General features: G+C 32.1%; 3 protein-coding genes and 1 non-coding gene across 9 annotated transcripts; 3 read left to right on the plus strand and 1 right to left on the minus strand.

Annotated features, from left to right (window-relative positions):
• LOC114194736 (PRA1 family protein B3-like) lies at nt 1-5,689 on the minus strand. Of its 5 annotated transcripts, none has more exons than XM_028085117.1 (2): nt 4,856-5,689; nt 1-18 (listed from the first exon to the last, which is right to left on the minus strand). In XM_028085117.1, exon 1 carries the CDS (start codon nt 5,546-5,548, stop codon nt 4,901-4,903), a length of 648 nt encoding a protein of 215 aa, XP_027940918.1. In that variant the 5' UTR covers nt 5,549-5,689; the 3' UTR covers nt 1-18; nt 4,856-4,900. The 5 variants fall into 5 exon arrangements, with proteins under 5 accessions (XP_027940918.1, XP_027940916.1, XP_027940919.1 ...); XM_028085115.1 differs by lacking the exon at nt 1-18 and adding an exon at nt 2,642-3,082; XM_028085118.1 differs by lacking the exon at nt 1-18 and adding an exon at nt 3,218-3,559.
• Nucleotides 5,690-12,122: 6,433 nt separating this feature from the next.
• LOC114193465 lies at nt 12,123-13,808 on the plus strand. The gene is made up of 2 exons (XM_028083281.1): nt 12,123-13,034; nt 13,116-13,808. The coding sequence occupies exons 1-2, from the start codon at nt 12,169-12,171 to the stop codon at nt 13,750-13,752; spliced, it is 1,503 nt and encodes a 500-aa protein (XP_027939082.1). The 5' UTR covers nt 12,123-12,168; the 3' UTR covers nt 13,753-13,808.
• A 2,008-nt stretch (nt 13,809-15,816) lies between these two features.
• Nucleotides 15,817-16,579, plus strand: LOC114193397 (protein EARLY RESPONSIVE TO DEHYDRATION 15-like). Of its 2 annotated transcripts, none has more exons than XM_028083175.1 (2): nt 15,817-16,123; nt 16,212-16,557. In XM_028083175.1, the coding sequence occupies exons 1-2, from the start codon at nt 15,907-15,909 to the stop codon at nt 16,373-16,375; spliced, it is 381 nt and encodes a 126-aa protein (XP_027938976.1). In that variant the 5' UTR covers nt 15,817-15,906; the 3' UTR covers nt 16,376-16,557. The 2 variants fall into 2 exon arrangements, with proteins under 2 accessions (XP_027938976.1, XP_027938975.1); XM_028083174.1 differs by having other exon boundaries at nt 15,829-16,123; nt 16,209-16,579.
• A 172-nt stretch (nt 16,580-16,751) lies between these two features.
• LOC114195740 lies at nt 16,752-16,815 on the plus strand. The gene has a single exon (XR_003606573.1). It is a non-coding gene; the product is annotated as a small nucleolar RNA snoR101 (small nucleolar RNA).
• The last annotated feature ends 4,979 nt before the right edge of the window (nt 16,816-21,794 follow it).

Raw genomic sequence — 21,794 nt, forward strand, 5'->3', positions numbered from 1 at the left:
CCAAAACTATTGCTACTCCTGCAAATTTGACACCAATATTCAAACCAAATAATTTTGACAAGAAAACATTTAATAAACCAGTAACTGCATGAGTGCATTCTGTCTACTTATTTTATTTATACTGTTTTTCCTTTTAATTTATACATGTAAAAGAATATTAACCAAAAATGAGAAAATTAAAGTGTTGAGTAGTGTGGGCAGAAAATAGTGGTGGTGTGCCTCACCAATGATGTTGTTACCAAATGCTAATTCTGAAGAGAGAAGTATCAGATATGGGTTGCTTAATATAGTAAATTGGTCTCTGATAACAAAAAATTGCAATTTCGTGATAACACACATGAAAATTATAGCTTGCAGGCTTTAAATTATACGATTTGATTCTATATCCGTATCAAGCATTATGGAAGTCCCATGCCACGTGTCAACTTCAAGAATAACCATTTTCCCCTCACCCCTTGCATGTTTTCTAAAGGATTATTGCATTTGTTATTCTCTGAAAGTCATTTTATATAAACCTACTCAGATGAATAAATAGGTTTTTCTTTTCATTTTTATTTTGAGAGTTCTGACACGAAGGTGGAAATACATGTATGGAAACATTAACCTTACACAGATTTTCTTGTAAACATAAACTTGTTGTAGTTTTTGTGGTTTATGATTTTTTATATTGAATAATAAGATCAGATATTTTTAATTGAGTGGCCACTGTCAGTTGCAAAATTATACCTTGATAATTTTTAGTGTTAAAACTTCAGAGGGATGTGAGGGACAGAGTTAAATATTCCATTATTTATTTGTTCATGTTTGCTTTATAACACATCTTTTACTATACTTATTATGGGGTAAAACTTGTTTTTTTATTTTTATCAGATAAAATGTTTATGAATTTGCAAAACAGTCTTCTCACCTCAGCAAGCCAAAATACTATTCTATAAAGACGAAGATTTAGAACACTCTGAATAAATATTGTGTAGACTCAACAAAATTTATAATTCTATATGGAGCAACTTCTAAGCAAAATATTGCATTTGCCAAAGCCATATCATTTAGTCACTCTTGTATGTTGAAATTTGAAAATCCATAGTTGTATAGGAATGACCTATATATGTCACTTTGCAGAACCGATTCATACAGCTTCCAAATCCATCAATGAAATAAAAAGTTTTCTGCCACTTAACGGTATTATCCTGCCATATTCTCCTTTCCTCTTTTGTATTGAAGAGATAGAGCAAAAACTGTTTAAGACTTTAAGTACTTTGTACACACTATACTTCACTATTATTATGGTGTTTTGTTTGTTTGGGATATCTCTGTGTTTTTTAACGGATTTCACTGTCTTTTTGCAGGTGTTGCCATGTTTGGACACTTCAATTTTCAAGCAGAATAGTTCATTACAAATAGGAGGATTGATAGGCTGAGAAAGATCACCAAACGTGTTAATTAAATTTCATTCTTTATGAATTTTATTATAAACATGCTCTTTTTTTAATGTTGAATGAAATAGCTGATATTTTAATGCTGAATTTCGTGTTTTGCAACCCATTCTCCATAGCCCAAAGTTTGGTGACCGAGCTACTAGTTATTTGACTAGAACAACTTTATTTTGTTATGTTTTGACTAAAGTTTTTTGAAGAAATTTCAACCTCAAAAATAGAGTTAAGACTATACTTACGGATGAGAATTAACAAATATTCTTTTACTCTCATTTTGTGTCAATTTTCGAATAACTCTGCTTTATGTTATTGTTAACGTAAATTGTACACGGATTATTCACCTTTTCGTCAATACATTTATGGAATACAGATTTAATTATTATTTAAAACGATAAATAAAATAAATTGGAGGAGTAAATTACGACCCTGTAAAGAAACATTCTTTTATCCTCTGAGAGCAGTAGTGTGATATGTTGACACTACAAAAGATTAAAAAAAATACCCATATTAAAATATAAATTAATAATATTTTAATTATATTTATTTTTGTTTTCTAACTTAAAATTTTAATAGGAATTATTATATTATTTAAAGAATATCAATTGGATGCATCTTTTCTTTAGAACACAATCAAAATATTATTTTTCTTCTAATAATACAATAACATATATAAAAATTTTAAGTTAAAAGTAAAATAAACATAATTAACATATCATTTTTTTATATTGTAATATGATTTATATATATATATATATATATATATATATATATATATATATATATATATATATATATATATATATATATATATATATATATATAGTACTCTCAACGTTTCACTACTCAGCATTCATTTTGAAATGAATTGTATGAGAAGCCCCATCGTAAACTGTTCTTACATTTAATTCCTCCCACACACCCGTGCTACAAGCCTGCATTCTATACTCCCTAATATTATGATTAATTCTTACTACTACCGTAATAAAAGTAAAAAAAATATTGTTTTTTAAAACAGAAAATTTGCATAGTTTCTTGTTATAACCATTAGCCACAACTTGCAAATTTGCCGTAAGTGACACTTTTTTTTTAACTCGAACTACTATCTGGGTTAAAATTCACTTGCAAGTAATAAAACTGAATCTATTGTTTCCGGAAACAAAACACCAGAGAATTTATCAATGTTTTAAAATGGTATGTATAAACAAAGATATTAAGAATATATAAATTCTTTATTTGAATTGTAGTATATGGTAAGCTTAATCTATTTATAAATCAGAGATTAACACACCCTAGGTCACTGCAATGGACCTACAGTGTCTTATCAGTAAGGGTATGGCCCCGCAACACCATATTAAACGAAAGACTAGTAAAAACTGCTACACAAGTATTCTTGTTCTTATATCTAGAAAGGCTTCATAATAATTAGGGGGCTCATTAATACTACGCAATGAAGAAATATAAATTAGGAACAAAAATATAATCTGAAAATACTCTAACTTCCAATAACAAGCAAACACTCTTACTTAGTAATCTAAGATTATAGAATCTCAAAATGGTCCGCGACCTGGTCTCCCATTCTACCATAACATGAAGTGGGTGAGAACTTGGAAGCAACAGGGTACCATCGCACTCAACAAAATCACAATCCCCTAAAACAATGAAAACATGTTTTAATTATACTATTGGACACGGGTATACAACACAGAACCATTACAATTTTGTGGCATCGTTGCAAAAAGACGTGGATAGAGTTCGTTGGTACTCTTCTCACAGATTATAAAAATAAAATTGACAAAATAAACTTTTGTTACCATACACTATCCAAAAAAATTCTTATAGATGGGTCAATATACTAAAACTGAAAAAATGAAAACAAATCATAATCATTTATTCACTCTCTATCGTTTCTCATTTATTCTACTTACTTCTTTCACATTAATCTTCTTTATACACTGGAGGGAATCCGAAAATAAAGAAGGGAGTTTACGAAGACTAGAAAACATTCTCGTGATCCTATGAGAGTACACCTGCATCTTGAAAAACCTCCACGCTTGTTAACCATGCTATCATCTACATCGTATTTTTATCCATCTTATCTTCTGCATCATATGTTTGAACCATCTTGTCTTATCTTATGTGACCACAAAGGCATCCCCAATGCACATGAAAGGATGCTAAATTTAGAACTAAGGTCTTATAAAAATAACTTCTATTGGAGCAAGCTGTTATAACATAAAAATGTTCTGAAAGTAAAAATTGCGTATTACCAATAAAAAAAAATAAAACGCAATATTTCAATATCAAAACTATATTCAGAAACACAATTAAATTAATTTTTCAGTGCAACTAAAAAATGATAAAATTATGAGCTTTTACAATCCTTATCATTGAAAGAAAAGTCATAGAAATATAAAGAATGGTATAAAAGTGACGTGACATAATGAGATCTAATCTAAGACATCTGTTACACTGAAGGTGCTCTAAACTACCAATACATCTGCAGATCTTCACCAGTGACCCAGTCAACTTATATTTCTTATAGCGTGTCCCAAAATTTAATGAAAAAATTATATATTCCGAAGACTTGGGTCCCTACACTGATTTCAACTTAAAAATAACACTAAAAACTGTTAAATTTGTCCCGTTGAACATCTAAAGAAAATTAACCCTGACCAAACACAAAATACACTGAATTAGTCAACATAAAAGAAGCTTCTTTCGTTTCATGCTATTTAAAGTTGTCACATTCAGATTAAAAAAACAAGAAACTTCTGATGTATCATTTCTCTCATTTACAATTTGAGTATTGCAAATGTTGCTGTTTTTATAAGAATATAATTTAGAAGTCTTCAAATTTTAAGATAACACATGAATGAAAATAATTGTTTTTAAATTGATAATAGGCAACGTAACCATCTAAAAAAACAACAAAATTCTTCCTACAATCCAACAAAAATATCAGAATTTCTTCCTACAACTGACAACCTCACCTTTCTGACCACAATTCAACAAACTATTAAACTAAGCATCATACAAGTTTTCCAGAAACTTGTGAGTATCATGAATTTTTTCAGTAAGTACAAGAACTTCATATATCACTACAGTTCACAACAGAACAAAAGCACATTTCACAGTAATCTCATTCTCTAAATCTCTAGTCCAATTCCCACATTTGAAACGTATCATTTCGACAACAGAAGAATAAGTGAAATACAAATCTATTATATATGACAAACAGTTTCAGAAGAAAAATATGTAACTAAGCTGCATTAGTTGAGATTTGATAGCTCAACAATCTCTCGGCGAAAAAAAAAAGACAGAAGAACTAAACCCCTAAGCAATTCGCTTTGGATCTTAAAAGCCAAAGAATATCTCGTAACAATTTCAATTCAACATAATACAACAAAAAGGGCCGAACCAACCTGACAAGAATCCACCGGACACACCGGCCTTCCAGATCCCGCCGTTTACACGCGCGCGACCGCCGGAGCGGCAGCAGAAGCGGCGGCACCCCCGAGGAAGGAGAGGAATCCCGTACTGTTAGACTCCTGATCGTCGAGAAACAGATCCTCGGGAACGCGAAACGCGCCGTGCGCGCACACTAATCCCAATCCAACCATCAGAGCGGAGATCAACAAGGATCCAACGCTAGTGAGGAAAATTACGAACACGGTGAGCACCACCAACATCCCTAGGGTTTCCCGATCGGCAAAGGTGCGTCCGAACAGAACGAGAGGCTGATCGGAGGGGCGGAAGAGGTAGAGGAATGACCATGATGCAAGTAGGCCAAAGAGGACGAGGAGCGAGAACGGATGCGTGATGAGCGACACGGCTAGCGCGAACGCGATTAGGGTTACGTAATTGACGCGGAAGTAGGAGAAGTTTTTGCGGATCCGAGAGTAGGCTTCGGCGAGGGTGTCAGGTCGGGACATGGCGCTACGGTCGACCATTTCCGACCACGGCCGGCGCTGCGAGAAGGCCTGGCGGAGAGAAGAGGACATTCGCGAGATGAAGGCGCGGAACGCCGGTGTGGCTATCGGAGGCTGAGACTGCGATGCGGCGCCGACGGAGGCGTTGGATTGGGAAGAAATTGGAAGTGTCGGTGGAGTGGCCATGGTGACGCGTGAATCTCCAATTGCCGCGCGTGACTATGGAAGAACAGCGAGGAGCAATGGAGACTCTGGTTGGTTAAGGCTCTGGGTTTGGGAACAAATAGTGGCACCAAAGATCTGTTTCTATTTCTATGTAATTTAGTTTGTATGTGGGATGGCATGGGCCCAATCTATTTGCAGAAAAAGTTGCCAAATAAATACGCCAAAATATTTGAAAATAGGAATAATAACAATAAATAAATAAATAATGTCGGGTATTTTTAATTTACAAAGAAACAAAAATATGTATTTATTTAATTAAAGATTAAATATGTTTTTGTTGAAGTGAAAATTGAAATTAGTCTTTCTTGAAAATTTTGAACCAATCTAATATCTCAACTTTGTAAATGCGTGAATTTAGTCATTTTAACCAAATTTTCTTAAATTTATTTGACGTTTTAAACACATTTAATTATAGTATTTTAGTTTGTTTATACCATTTCATACATATTTGCTTCAATATAAGCTGAGAAACACATTCAAAACGTAAAATGAATTCTAAAAAATTTTGTTGAAAAGACTAAACACATGTATATCTAAATATCTAAATATCTAAAGATAAACTACTAAATTGGTTCAAAGATTTTTAAGAGGGACTAATTTCAATTTTCATTAAAAGTTGAAGAACTAAAAACATATTTAACCCCTTTAATTAATAGTAATATAATTTTGTTCAACGATAAGATCATTTTATTAATTTTTCTAATAGGACACTTATAGTGGAAGTGTTTATTTTCTTGAATAAATTCATTCTGATTTTTGTGATTTTAATTAGGCTAGACAAAAAATCTAATTTTCTTAATCCGATCCACTTTTGCTTCAATCCAATCCATTTTATTAAAAATCCAATCTATTTAAAATCCATTTTAATAAATTTGGATTTCAATCTAATCCACATTTTATATATTTTATGCATTGGATATTCATTCTCTAAATCAAGATTTTCAAAAATGGATAATCCAAAAAATCGAATCCAAATTTTCAATTTAAATTTTTACTTGGGCTAGGCTAAAGGTTGAGATGGACTAGACTAAATCCAGACTTGGACGGGTCGTGCTTGATGACCTATATGGACCAGGCAGGCCCGACGACCTAAAGGGTCGGGCGAGCCTGATGACTTGGATGAGTCGTTGGGCCTGACAACCTGAATAGGTCATATGGGCCCAAAGACACGAATGTGCTGGGCGGACCCGATGACCCAAACGAGTTGGTAGGGCTCGATAACCCGAAAAAATTGGGTAGACCTGATGGCCTAAACAGGTCAGGCAAGCCCGAAGACCTAGATGGACTGGACCGACCTGACGACTCGGATGGGTCGTGCCCGACAACCTTACGGTAGGACCCGACGACCTTAATGAGTCGGGCGGGCTCGACAACCCAGACAGGTTGAGTCGGCCCAATGACTTGGATGGGTCGAGCAAGACGACCTATACGGACTAAGCAGCCCTCCTGACAGGCTAAGCGGGCTCAACAACCCAACAGTATGAGGTCGAGCCGACACGCCAACTTGAATGTGTTGGACCAGCACAACGAGTCAGACAGACCGGGCTAGCCTGACAACCTAGACGGATCCGCTTAGCCCTCTGACGACCTGAACGGACCTTGACCCACAGTTTTGTGTGGTTTTTTGCCATGTGGACTTCTTTAATGGGAGACTTTTTTGGCCCTAGTCTAGTGGGTTGGACCAAATTGACAGCTCTAGCCAAATAGTATCTTGTCGGCCTTAAGGACACAGGTTTCAAAAAATTCAATTTAAATTTCTTTTATAAAAAAATGGATTATAGATTTTGAACTTGATCCAAATATTTGGACTGAATTTAAATCTTGATCCAAATATTTGGATTTAGATTTTAAAAAAATTCAAACTTGTTTCACTGAAAAGATAGATTTGTATTGAAAATCTAATCCAATTATTTGGATCTAAACTGAATGTGGATTGGATCATTAAAAATTTAATCCATGACCACTTCTAATTTTAATTTTAAAATAAACATTTGTCACCAATGTTTTTCATTTTTCATAAATTAATAAACATATATTTTATATTGTTTAAATTCATATTAAATAATACTTACTTTTTTTATACTTTTATAAAACAATACTTACATTTATTTTTAAAAAATAATATGTTATTGGAGTAAGACACAAACTTAGTCCACAAGATTGATAGATAAATAAAAAGATACATTTTGATAAAATCAATTTACTAATATTTAAGTAAATATAAATTTTATTTTATAAATCCTTCTTTCAGAATTGTGTTAGGTTTATTGTTTATTATAATCATATTAAAGTTATTTAAAATTTGTTTTTAATAAATTATTATTGGATGAAACTATCATATCATTCATATTATTATACTAATTTACAAATATTTAATCTAACTTATATATACCAACATTAAAATTTGATGCGTATACGAGATAAACTTAATGTCAAAACAACAAAATTTAGAGTAAAAATTAATTTTGTATAAATTTTTCTTTTTCATGAATAATATAAATATGTTTTCTTTATAAGATATTGATAATATGAACTAATTTTAAGAAACGATTTATCAATACCTAATTTATTAATATATAGGTTTTCAATATCTTATGTCTTGTATAGGTTTCTATTTAAGAAAGGTGTTTTGCAAAAGTTTCACATGAAAAAGTTAGGTAAACCCAAACTATGACTAATTAGGTTCTGTTCTCATTAAATTATTGAGGGAATGTTAAAGTGAACATTTATTGAAAAACCTCCTGTGATGATTTTTTCTTATTTATTATGATACCATGGTCAGTATCATTTATTATTTATTGTTCTCTTTATTTAGAGAAAAACAAAACAAAACACACACTCATTAAGCTAGTTTGACTTAGGTGTTATGTTCTAATTAAATAGGTGTAACTTTATTGGAGAATATACAATTCTTGAATGTCAAGTTGACGAGACAAAGAAACTAATCATAGAAAAGATTGATGAATTTTAATGTTATAACATTGGTTAAAGCCAGCGTGTGAACAACTATAGATGTAGCCAGTAACGTAACAAGAGTAGTTCTTTGTGTATACAACAATTACACTTTCCTTTCCTATCAAAAGTTTTTGAATATTTGTAATCATAAGTAGGAATATATTCATATGTTAGGTTCACAACTATATATTATAACTTGATGAGTGGATTAATCAGCCAAAAAGCAGTATTCGAAGCTTTTACTATATATATTTCCCTTTTTCTTTCAAGAGAAACACAAGTCAACAATATATATGCTTAGCATCTCAACTTTCTAACCAACCTAGCTTGCCCCATCTTTTCTTCAATCCTCAGAGTGCATGTCTAGAAGAATCAAGAGTTTAACATTAATGTCATTTTATTTTGTGCATTACCATTTTACATAACTAATTAATGTTAAAATATTGAAAATATATAAAAATAAAGTAGGTTAAAAAAAGAGTTAACGTAAAGGTATAATACCCTTCGTGATCATGATAAATTGATAATTGACCAAGGTTCAACTTTATCTACATTTTTTCTCTTTTAACTAAATTGCGTGTATGAGAGTAGTGACATTTGAAGTTAAATATTCCAAATTGTGTCAAACTTATGATTCATATATTCCATTATCAAACAGAAGAGTGCAACTTTCAGCTTTCAACGATTGAAAAATCGTTCTTTACTTACAATTTTTTTTCTTTGAACTGAATAACTCTTTTCTCAGCTACGAATTAGACTTTTTACGTGTATTTCTTTCTGTAGTGGATTAAAAATAGTTGGAGAATCTTTGACTCTTCTATTAAAAAATATTTATTTTCAAAATATTTTACCTTGGATTTATTAAAGCTCTTAGTTGGTTTTTTTAGGTTAAATATGTTTTTTAGCCTTTAACTTTTAGTTAAAATTAGAATAGTTCCTTTTCAAAATTTTGATCCAATTTTGTTGTCTAACTTTAAATGTGTGGATTTAATTATTTTAACCAAATTTTGTTAAATTTATTTGACGTTTTAAACGCGTTTCATTATAACATTTGAGTTATTTACACTGTTTGATACATTTTCGCTTCAATGTAAGCTGAGAAACACGTTTGAAACGTTAAATAAATTTAACAAAATTTGGTTAAAAAGACTAAATTTATTTCTAAAGACGATGGACTAAATTGATCCAAAGTTTTGAAGAAAAACTAATTACAATTTTCACTGAAAGTTAGTGGACCAAGAATATATTTAAACCTTGTTTTTCTTTACCAACAAGGAATTAATGAATAGTTATAGTAGAACACTTATGAGAGTGCTCTAACCCTTTTACAAAAAAAGTACATGATACTCTTTTACATAAGAGATGTAGAACATCTAAAACATGAAACATAACAAAAATCTTCAAGAGCGTGAGCAATACATATACATCACCTCATAGTTCATTTCCTACCCTATATACAAAAACAAAACAAAATAATATACACCTCAAAATGTAGCTTATTGATGCTCAAAATGCAGAGGTGACAAACGAATCTAAATTCGTCACCATGCCCTTAATGTCTTTCAAACAAGAGACAAAGAGTCTTTTTATGGTCTTCTACTCATGCTTCATCCCTTATTGGGCCACACCTGCCATTAAGACACAAAAGTTATTTCCTGAGTAATATTTATGATTGTTGATAGGGAAGTTCCAACTAGTTTAGTAATATTATTTCCCGAGTATTCACTTAAACAAGCTTGATTTGATTGTTTTAATTTACTTACCACTTTGTTATGAATCTTGGTTAGTTAATTTTGAGTCTTAATTAATTAATCTTGGTTTTTCTTTGACTTTGATGTATTATGTATGGCTTGGATATTTATCTTAGACATCTTGGACTTGTATTATGTTTAATTAGCTAAGATTTATCTTAGACATCTCATAATTTCAGGTTTGTAATTTCAATTCTAAATGAATTAATTGATATTTTGGTCTATTTGAAATGTTAATGAATGGGATGAAGCAAGATTTGAGATGTGTCTCGAAATAGAACTTGCAAATTCAAAAGGCATTTGCGTGGGTTGAGCCAACGCAAAATCGACGCTTTCATGTGTGGGTTTGACTCATATACCTTAAACTGACTATTATATTTTTTTTACGTATGTCTAGTCGACGATAACCAGGTAGCTGCTCTTAGTTGTCGTTTGGCCGACACAAAGAGGCTTTACATTGGTGTGGTATTGGCGTCATTCACCTCACCGTCATGAGATCGACACCACCTACCTATTGGTGTGGGCTTTGGCTTTGTGGCGTCCCATTTTGGCTGACATCATTTGCTAACATTCTTGCGGTGAGGGTGAAGAGAATAAAAAATAATATATTTTAAATTTCTTTAAACAATAGTCTACCAAAACTTGAAAGTTTAATCTATTCATCGCTGTTTAGAAGTTAAAAACTGTAAAAAGTAAAAGTGCAAATAATTAATATTATACATTATTTCTTAGTTATATTTCTCTTTGGAGAGTGTTAATTTTTTTTGTAGTATTTAGGTGAAAAGAAGAGAAAAAAATCGTTGACAAATTTACCAAAATAAAATTACGTTTCTCACTTCATTTATCATTGGATAAATTTCAAATTTCGAGAGCAAATTTGTGGTATATAGTTATTCATTTTGACAATTCGGTTCGTATATTTGTTATTAGATATATCAAATTTGCATTTATGTTTTACACTAAATTTAGCTTCTTCTTTTTTGTTTTTTCGATTGTAGACACTTGTTTATGTTTTTAATTTAACTTTCTTATATTCATAATTTGATTTATATATATTATTAACAATATTAACCATCATTCTCCTTATCAATCTCATTACATGAACATTATTAACAGTTAAACATGCACAAATGGAAAAGAAAGTGAGCAACTTGCTATTATATATGAACTATTATTGACAAACATTCCTTAGACACGAATTCGAGTTCCAACTAAAAAAATTTCCCAGCTAAAATACTATGTATATGGGTTAAATAAGCACTATAATCAAGCTAAGATTTTCACGCATGTGGGTGGAGAATCAGAATCCAATGCCCATTTTACAACAAAAGATGCCCTTTCCCTTCAAGTGCCACACGTCAAGTAATAATTGTAAATCTATGATTGCTCTTCCTTCTGTTATCTTATGTTATTTTTCTGTCTTAGTTTGCTGAAAGAGAAATTTCATCACCTATCGAGTTAAGAACGAATATTTCCATTACAGAGACATAGTTAACTTCGAGTTTTATCTGCCAACCAGATTCAAAGGCTACACCTTGTGAAGCCACCTAAGAATATAATAACCTGTAGAAAAGTTAGCAATGATTCCACTCTTCTGGTTTTAAAATTGCGTCTTGTAGTTAAGCTACAATCATGCATGCAAATTTAGAATATGAGGGAAATTGTGGAACACAAGAAAAAGTCTTTATCTTCTACGTACAAATATTCTTCTTTGCTTTTCCCCAAATTCTATATCATCATAAAAATCACATGCACTACTACTTTTGACTTTTCTTGCCCAACAAGATTCTTTGCTGATTTACTTTTCGTCTGTTAAATACAGAACTTGACGAACACATGAAGCCCCACAAACCAACACCTAGCTAGGTTTCTGCCATGGCTTACTCCAGATTTCTTGATGTGTTTTCATGGATTCAAAACACTCCACCAATCACAGAATGGAAAACAGGTTCCATGTCTATGAGCATATGTTCCACAAACTCATCTCAACCATCACTTAATCTTGTCATAGCAAAACACCACCACCAATCCTCAAGTCTCTCTTTAGCCATTGTAGCAGATTTCAGCATCCCTATATCTCTTTGGACCTCTAAACCATTCAAACCTAACACCAAAACCATGAGGTTAACAGATGGTGAAACCATTTCAAATCTCCTTGTTAATTTCATACAAGATGTCCTTAACTATGGCTCCAACAAGAAGAATGTTTCCTACATCAAGTTTCCCAAACTTGATTATATTTCTAACATCCAAGACATTTTCAACCTTGCTTTCCTCACCCTCTTGTTCCTAGTTTGCATATACGAAGCTCCTTCTGATCTTCGTTCTAGTTGTCTCAGCAGCTTGAAAGAACAACTTGCGGGGTGTCGGTCAAGGCAAGCATCGAAGTTACTGATGAAACTCCTGGGGTCCAACTTGGAAGAACAATGGATGCGTTCCGTGAACCTTGCCATCACAAATTGGATTGTGGAGCTCCAAGAAGCACATCACAATGGCCACATCACCCTCAGAACTCCATCACCTCTATTTTCTTACGCGTTCTCAACAGCTGGGTTATGGAAAGTTCAATTATACTGCCCCGTCATAAACATGGATGTTGTGAATGCAAACAACCATCCACCTGATGAGAGGCTTCAATTCTCTCTCAAATATCAACAACTTGAAGGTGTTTTCCAGTTCAATTACAAAGTCATAATCAAAGACAAATGGGTCGAAATCATGGTGAACATCGACAACATAAGGTAATTAATTAAAACTAACCCTAATCCACCTGTTTATCAAGTTGAATAATCACTGAAATATTTACGTTTTTCTGTGGAAAGATGCGATGTTTTGAAACTGGTAGATGACAGTCTGATGAGAGAACGAGGAGCAGGTGCAGCTGAAAAACATTTTCCTTCAAGAATCTCGTTGCAACTTACTCCGACACTTCAACACCAAGTGTTGAGCGTATCAGTTGGGAAATCCTCGGAGAATCCGGTGATAGAGTTTGGAGTGGAGAAAGGAATAGAAGCATCGTTCGATCCACCGAACCCTTACATGGGACTCAGCGTATCAGCGGGAGAATCGACAACTGTGAGCTTAAAGCCATGGAAATTCGAAGAATCTGTTTATGGGTACAGTGCAAATTTGAACTGGTTTCTTCATGATAGCACTGATGGGAAAGAAGTGTTCTCGTCAAAACCTTCGAAGGTTGCGATGTTTAACCCAAAGGCATGGTTCAGAGACAGGTACTCGAGTGCTTATCGCCCTTTCACGAGGCAAGGAGGAGTTATTTTCGCGCGTGATGAGTATGGAGAAAGTGTGTGTTGGAAAGTGGATAAAGGTGTTGTGGGGAAGACGATGGAGTGGGAGGTTAGGGGTTGGATATGGTTGACGTATTGGCCTAACAAGCACAAGACATTCTACCATGAAACCAAAAGATTCGAGTTTCGAGAAACACTGTACCTCAATATTTGAATTGTAATATTTTCAGTACTTAATTTGATAAAATATGATACAAATAGAATTAAGCATGAATTTAGGTTCATTACTTTTTTTTTTTTACTTTTCATATACACAGATTACTACTAAATTTAACGTTTTAAAATATATTAAAAATATATTTAAAATATTAACACACTATACTTTTATTATTCGGCAGATCATAGTACACAATAAACTATCAGAGAATTTGGACTAATTAAGCATTTCCAATTTGCTTTTTTTTTTTCTACTTTCATGGTTATTATCATTATACTACTTAGCAATTTTATAGTTACCATCGTACCTTTAACTATTTATATTATTTTTGTTATTACTATGGCTTCATTATTACCATTAATCACTAAGATTTTATTGTAATTGTCATTTCTATTAGTGACTATCACCATTATTCATAGGTATTATAGCACAATTAGAGTTAAACTCGTTGATTAATTTTTTTTTTATACACGAGCCACTTTATAATTATGCTTTATTAGAAATATAGAAATGAAAACATCTGAAAAATTCAATTAGATCTTACTTTTCTTTCATACTTCTCTTTTATATCACATCAACAAAGTTGATCATGATTCTGAATGTTATGAAAAATGTTATATGAAAGGAACATAACTTATTAATTAAAAGGCCAATAAATAAATTATTAATTCAAAGGAAATTGTAACTAGAATAATGGGGAATGGTGGAATTATAAATGATTTTGTTTTTATGGTATTGTTTGAATCTGCTCTAATTTTGATATATAATTCTTGTATTGAATGGGTAAAGTTTCTATACTGATAATATCTATTTTTAAAAAATAAAATAGGTAAAAGAACAATAATATGTATATATCTGATTTATCTTCATCCCATTATTCGTTCTCATTAAAAAACATATAATTGATTAGGTAATATAAAAACATTATATTAACTTTTCCTTTATTTTTAATTTTATAATTTATTTCTAAGACACAAATTTAATTATTTAGTTATTGAAGAAAACTTAAATTTTTACTTTATATTGGCACCTAATTGTTACAAAAGTAGTATAAGAATACTCGCAAACCACTCTAAACTTGAAGATAATAATGAGTAATAAGTGAACCATATATAAGGGAATATGATGTCACTTAAACAAGATCCTTAAGAAATAATAAATTTTGTTATTTATATATTCTTCAACTTCTTAATTTTTACTTAATATGAGACTACAATTTATTCTTGAACACATATAATGTACCTTTTAAGTGTAATTTTTTATACACATCGAAGCATTTTCCCTTAAACACGAATATTTTCTTAACTGAGTATATTATAATAACCATCTTTATTTACTCAACCGTAAACCGCAAGAGAACTTGTTTGGACATGATTTAAAAAAAAAAAAACCTTTTATGCAAGAGACTTAGAAATTTAATATCCATAGTTTATTCGTTTTTTAATTAACCTTTAAAATTTACTTATAATTTTTCAATCCTTGCAATATTGCAGAGGTTTATGCTCTAAAATATCTCGTAAAACCTTTTCTCTCATACAGATTTCTTGTACAATTTTTAGGGAACGTATAAACGTTAATTATTTTCACAAATAACCAAATAACGTACTTAAATAATCCAGGATTTGAAAATATAGTATAAAATTATACTTATAGTTGTAACTTAATAATTACTAAAAATTTAAAAATATAATATAAAATTATACTTATAGTTGTAACTTAATAATTACTAAAATTTAAGGTTATAATGACTATATAATCAATTAAAGTGCAAAAGTAAATAAAGTAGATCCAAGGCTATGTATAATTAGCAACCCAAGAAGATGAGGACGGACCAAAAAATGACGTGTAAGTGTGTAACCTTGTCTGCAATGTATCTGTGTATGTGTATGTATATATGTAACGTGGATATCATGACCCATGAAATGAACCATACATGTGATGGTAATAAAAATATCTCAAAAACAGGCTGATCCAAAAACCGTGTCCCAAGCTCACGCATGTCACGTGTGTGGGTAATGCTCCCAACGCCCAAGACCATGTCCTTTTGGTTCCATTTTCGCTATAAATACCCACCCACCTCAAAGTGGATAAGCACAAACATTTGACAACTATTCTTCTTCGGTGGTCACTTTGATCCTTATCCTGTTTGCAATGGAAGTGATTTTCCAGTCCTCAACCTCCTCCAGGTTGAATCCCAACGCTCCAATGTTCGTGCCGCTTGCCTATCGGACGGTGGAAGATTTCTCCGATGAATGGTGGGATCTGGTTCATTCCTCTTCGTGGTTCCGTGACTACTGGCTCCGCGAGTGCTACCAAGATCCCCAATTCCAAAACGAAGTTTTTGACTTCGAGTTCGACCTAGATCTGGGTATCTCATCTACTTTTTATTTTTATATTATTTTCTATTTATTTATGTTTTTGATTAATTGATTGAATTTGTTGAATGAATGTAGAAGAATATGAGAATGAAGGGAAAGAGGGAAAAGAGGTGGTGTCTTTGGAGGTGCTGAAATGGCGAAGCTGTGGAGGAGGTTGGGCCGAAGTACCTAGATATGCTGAAAAGGCTCCCAAGTTTATTAAGCCCAGAGTGAGTCCACGGGCTATTCACCAGCCCAGGTAGATCAGCCCGGTCCAGTACCAGCTCCAGCACTAGGCTTATGTACATACATAAAAATTTCTGTCTTTATTGCAGTTTTAGGATTTCTTTACTTTCTGCACAGGTTGTTTGTAATGTTTTCATGAGATGAATTTGGTTTTCTTGACAATTATGAACTTGTATCAACTAAGATATTTTACTCTTTATAATCTAATTAACTTATAGAGATATCTTAATCTTCATAACTTGATTTACCCTTTAACATTTTAGTTTGATATAAATAATATTGATACGGACAAATATGATTTATCAGTGAAAAATTTATTTTAATTTTATTTCAAACGAAAATTATGTCTATCTCATTAACTGAAATACAAGTGTAAAGTTAATGCATATGATGGTTTTACACTTAATCTTAGAACTTCAGATAAGTTCAAGTGTTGACAAGTTCATTGGCTGATACATTATCATTTTAATATTTATGGAAATTTAATTATTTTAGTTAAATTTCTTTCCTTTCAATATATTTTGTAGAAAAAAAAAGTGATATGTTTTTTATTCGATTCATTTTCCAAGAACTTATTTCAATGATGTGCTTTTATTATAAATTTTGTCATAGATAAGTCTCGGCTAATTTTTCCATTACAATGAATAAGATGATTTTTCCACACTTTAATTCCTTTATTTGAAAAGAGTGCTCATTTGCAGTATAAAAAGACAAACATACCGATGTGTATGGCTTAAAATTTGAACTTTGTAATAAAGACATAGAAATATATTATATATTTATTTTAGGAAAAATATATTTCATGTTTTCATACAGTTTCATGAAATGTTAGAAGATATTTTTCAACCTCATTATTATTAAATTTATTCTTTATGTGAATTATTATAAAGGACAAAGACTTTCTGAACTTTTATTCATGTTAGGCCAGAACACAAAATTATAAGTCCAAAATTGTAATACAAATATGAATGACGCATTAACGAAAGCAAATTTCTAGAGTACAAAATTTTCCGCAACAATCTTTTTCTTCTTTAGAAAAAACTAGAATAATAATCTTATAAGAATCTTAAGCTCACTGTGTCAAAGCACCTCTTGCTCTTATTTATATTTTTTGTTATTAGTTTATGTTTGTTACTTTTTACACATTTAAATTGTTCTGTGTTTGGTGAAAACTAGTTTTATTCCTTTTATCATTTAGTATCTAATCATTTATTATTTGAAATAAAGGTGGGAATATAGTATATTTAAACTATAAAATAATTTTTAACAATTAGAAGGAATTGCTCAAATGGTACTTGAGTTTATGTGGAAATTATAAAAAGCAATGCACCAAAATAATTCTTAAAATGACGAGTAATAATTACATTAATCTTTGGAATTAGAAAAAACAAAGCAACTCAGGTTAAAAATTGTTAAATATACGTTATTTTTGTTTTCTCGCTGCAACTTGATAATATTTTGGTTAAAGTTAATTGGTATTAATGATTTTATGAATTAAATTGACGTAATAATTTTATTTGGGAACTCTCAACGTGTTTTTGGATTTTAATGAACTTTTGGAATCTCTGCATAGGATATGATAAATGAATTCGTAGTCCTGGGTATGGTACGAATTCATCTTGATGTTGATGGAAATTTTCATTTTAACTAAGGACAATTTTTATTAAAAAAAAAATTAGATACAAAGATAAATAGATGAGTATATTCATACTCCATACCTGTCTCAATCTTCTTATCATCTTAATCTTAATTTATTTGTAAAACACACATTTAATTTTTCTTACTTTTATTATAATTATATAATTTTAGTTTAATTATTATTTAATATTTTGTTTGAAATTTCTATAGTTATAATTTTTTATATTTAATATTAAAACAATATATTTTTTATATTGAATATTTAATAATATCATATTTTTTATAATTATTTTTATTTTTTATTAAAAAATATTTAATTATTTTTTAAAAAAGATGAGGATACACTCTAGCATAATTGTGTAGACAAAAATTTTATATTTATTGAATATGAGAATGGAAATATAAAAAGTTTTTATTTCGAAGACGTGATGAGATAGTTAAATCCACCAGCTCCAAAACATGTTTGGATGTATGAACATCATTTCCTTTTCATATCTATTTTCATAATAATAATTGTATAGATACTGATTATTAAGTTTTTTGGAGCAAATTTTTAACCAAACGTTGGTATAATGTATAACATAAACAAATATAACTACTCATTTCTAGCCAACATCCATTATTCCCTCTAAAAGAAACCCTGCATCTTCCTTACCCCTGTATTATATAAAAGCACCATATCTGTCTTCTTTGATCCATCGTTTATGTATGTGATGAGTTTTGGTTTCCCCCCATAAATTGCTTTTATATTCATGGTGTTTATGTCCGTTTATATACATAAGATCTTTGAGTCGGTAGTCTTCTAAGAACAGATAGACTTGTGTGGTACATAATGGGCATGGAAGGTAAAAATATTTATATTTGTGAATATTTTTGAATAAAATTTAGAATAAGTAATTAATATATATAAATATTTATTATTAGTAGATAACAAGAAATAAATATTTTAATATTTAAATATAAATAGATCAGATATGTATCTGTAAAGTCCAAATTTCTGTCCTAAAATTTTAAGGGCTGCTTTTAAGTTGTTGGGTCAAGGGGGGCTGGCCCAAAAGATAAAGCCACCTTAAGTCTGCTCTAATTGTTTTATTGTGCACTTTAAGAACCTACTCCCTTGGTGTTTAGAGTCGCAACCGTCACTCCGCTAGGATTCAGTCTTGAAGCTCTGTCACTCTTGTTCGAGCCAGTTTTGTTCCATGTAAGTTGCATTCCATCCCACACCTTTTTGTTTAGTTCAGTTGCTTCGAGTCCTGACTAGAGTTGTACTAAGTGATTTCGTGCCACTCCGTCCTTATGTTTCCAGTTCACTAAGTCGTCTTAGGAGCTGCTGTGTTTATCTGTTCGCACCAGGAACCTAGCTGTTGGCCCTTTTCCAGGTAGGGAAGCTAAGGCTTACTCATATATCCCGTTTTTCCATGTTGTTTGGCTGTTATTTCGAGATTATGTGGTTGGTGTGATGTTATGTTAGTTGTGAACCCATGAATCTGTTGTTTGGACTGGTGTGTGTGGCTGTTGTAGGAAAATAGTGGCGAGACCTGATAATCTCGCCCAAACAAGCCAGTCTTGCCTATGCTAGATGGACGGGAACTCGCCCAGAACCTTTTTACGCGAAAGGTCGCTCAGGCGACCAGCTCAACTTTTTGGGCGAGCGAGCATCTCGCCAAGGCGAGAGGGGTCTCGCCTAAGCGAGATCCCGCTTGAGCTCCTGCTTCCTTTTTCGAGCTCTTGCCTAGGCGAAGGGGGCTCGCCTGAGCGAGACCCTTCGGCCTGAGCGAGGAGCTGGGCGAGACAATGTGTTTGTGTGGTTATTTCTGAAATTCTGAAATGGTTTATGCTTGTTTGGGTGTTGATTATTGTGTTAAATGCATGAGACAAATCAATATGCATGAGTGATGTGATTCATGAATTATAAATGAGGGTTTTGGGCGTGAACCTTCGCATGTGAAAGGAATGAGGTGGTTGGTATTAAAATGACATGGCATTGGCATGAGATGAAATTCCAGTATGTTGGTTGAGAATGATGAACTGGTATGGATTCACTGGAAAATGAAAGAGATGGATTATGAAGAACTAGTATGCGATGTGTATGTATAAATTTGTATAATCAATCTTTCTTGATTGGTTGAGCATGTTTAGTCCGTGTCAGTGCGTAAATCCTTGGAGTCTCTAGGTGAGACTTTCAAGGTCGCGTTTCAGTGGTCGGGACGTAATTTCATGGCCCCTGTTAGTGGATGTCTATGGTGGTGCCCTATCTGTATAACTAGGTAAAGATTCAAGGTAAGGTTGCATCCTGACACTCTAAGGAGTCGGTTAGTCTCACCTAGAGCGGACTGACTCCTGTGGTGAGAGTAGTAGGAGGCCTAAAATTCATTAAGGGCTAACCTTGTGGTGAAGGAAATTGATTGATTGTAACACTTGTAACACATAGCTCAGGGGTGAGCAGCTCGGGGGTGAGCAGACGCATCCACCACAAGTGCGAAAATCCGGTGAATCCGACCAGGTTATATGTATCTGGATGAGCCGAGTCGTGTCTTAGTGTATTGTCTAACATGCTTGGTTGGTATGTGTATATGGTATGGTGAATATATATTTTGATCGTATGGATGAAAACTTTTATGCTCTAGCTTACCCTACTTTTATTGTTGTGGGGTACTCTCTTTTGCGATGATCACCAACTTGTTGGTGTGAGCAGATGCGAGGAACACCCGTGGACAACAGGGAGGTGATGGTTCCGTCGCATAATCCGCGTGGACTGGACTTTAGTTTCTTTGTGGGCCTTTCTTTAGGGCTATGACCCATGTACTTGTTGTCCTTGGATTTATATACTTTTTGTAAACTTGTTATCCTGTTTTCTGTTGGTATCGTGGTGTGCCTAGTTTTGTAGGGGTGATGTTAAGAACCCCGGGACTGCGCTGTTGTACTATTCTTGTGTAGCGTTTCTTTTAATTACGCTTTTCAATTAAATAGGACGTTACAATATCATATTATCAGTGTCATATTCGTAGATATCTATTATCTATAAAAAATTAAAATTAAAATTTAATTTATATTCTGTTAAGTTAAATTTGATTAAAATTATATTTTATTATGTTAAATTTAATTAAAATTAAAATTATATTATATATATCATATATATATATATATATTCATAAGTGGGTATGCAGGTATAAGTTTTTAAAATATTTGTGGGTATGCAGATAACCAAAAATATCTGTGAGTTTTAAAAAAAATCATAAATATGTTTTAAGTGAGTAATCAACAAATAAATAAACAATTTATTGAGAATAGACATTATCGGTGTTCGAGTCGATCCATTATCATTCCTAATTAGGGATGTCAAAAAAATCCGTACCCACGGATATCCGCGAATAAAACCCGCAACGGGTAAGAAATGGATATTAAAAATGGATACCCGCTACCCGCGGGTATGGGTATTTTTGATACCCGCATGTTAACGGGGCGGGTACGGGTATCATAGTATCCATACCCATGGATACCCGTACCCGCTAAACTTTACCTTATATATATATATATATGTATATATATATATATATATATATATATATATATATATATATTAGTAAACAACATTATGAGTCTTCATCCAATAATGGTGGTCAGATTCTTACCCCACAAATGAGTAAATTACTTCCATATACTGTGGAGGTATTGATGTGTCTCTAAGACCGGTTATGGACCAACATGAAAGGTAATGAAATTAACACTTTTACTTAGATATTTTAATTAAGTGATTGTTAGAAATTTTTACTGAACTTTTTATGTTTTAAGGCTCTT

Source organism: Vigna unguiculata, chromosome 8 (genome assembly GCF_004118075.2).
Source record: "Vigna unguiculata cultivar IT97K-499-35 chromosome 8, ASM411807v1, whole genome shotgun sequence".
Taxonomy (NCBI): Eukaryota; Viridiplantae; Streptophyta; class Magnoliopsida; order Fabales; family Fabaceae; genus Vigna; species Vigna unguiculata.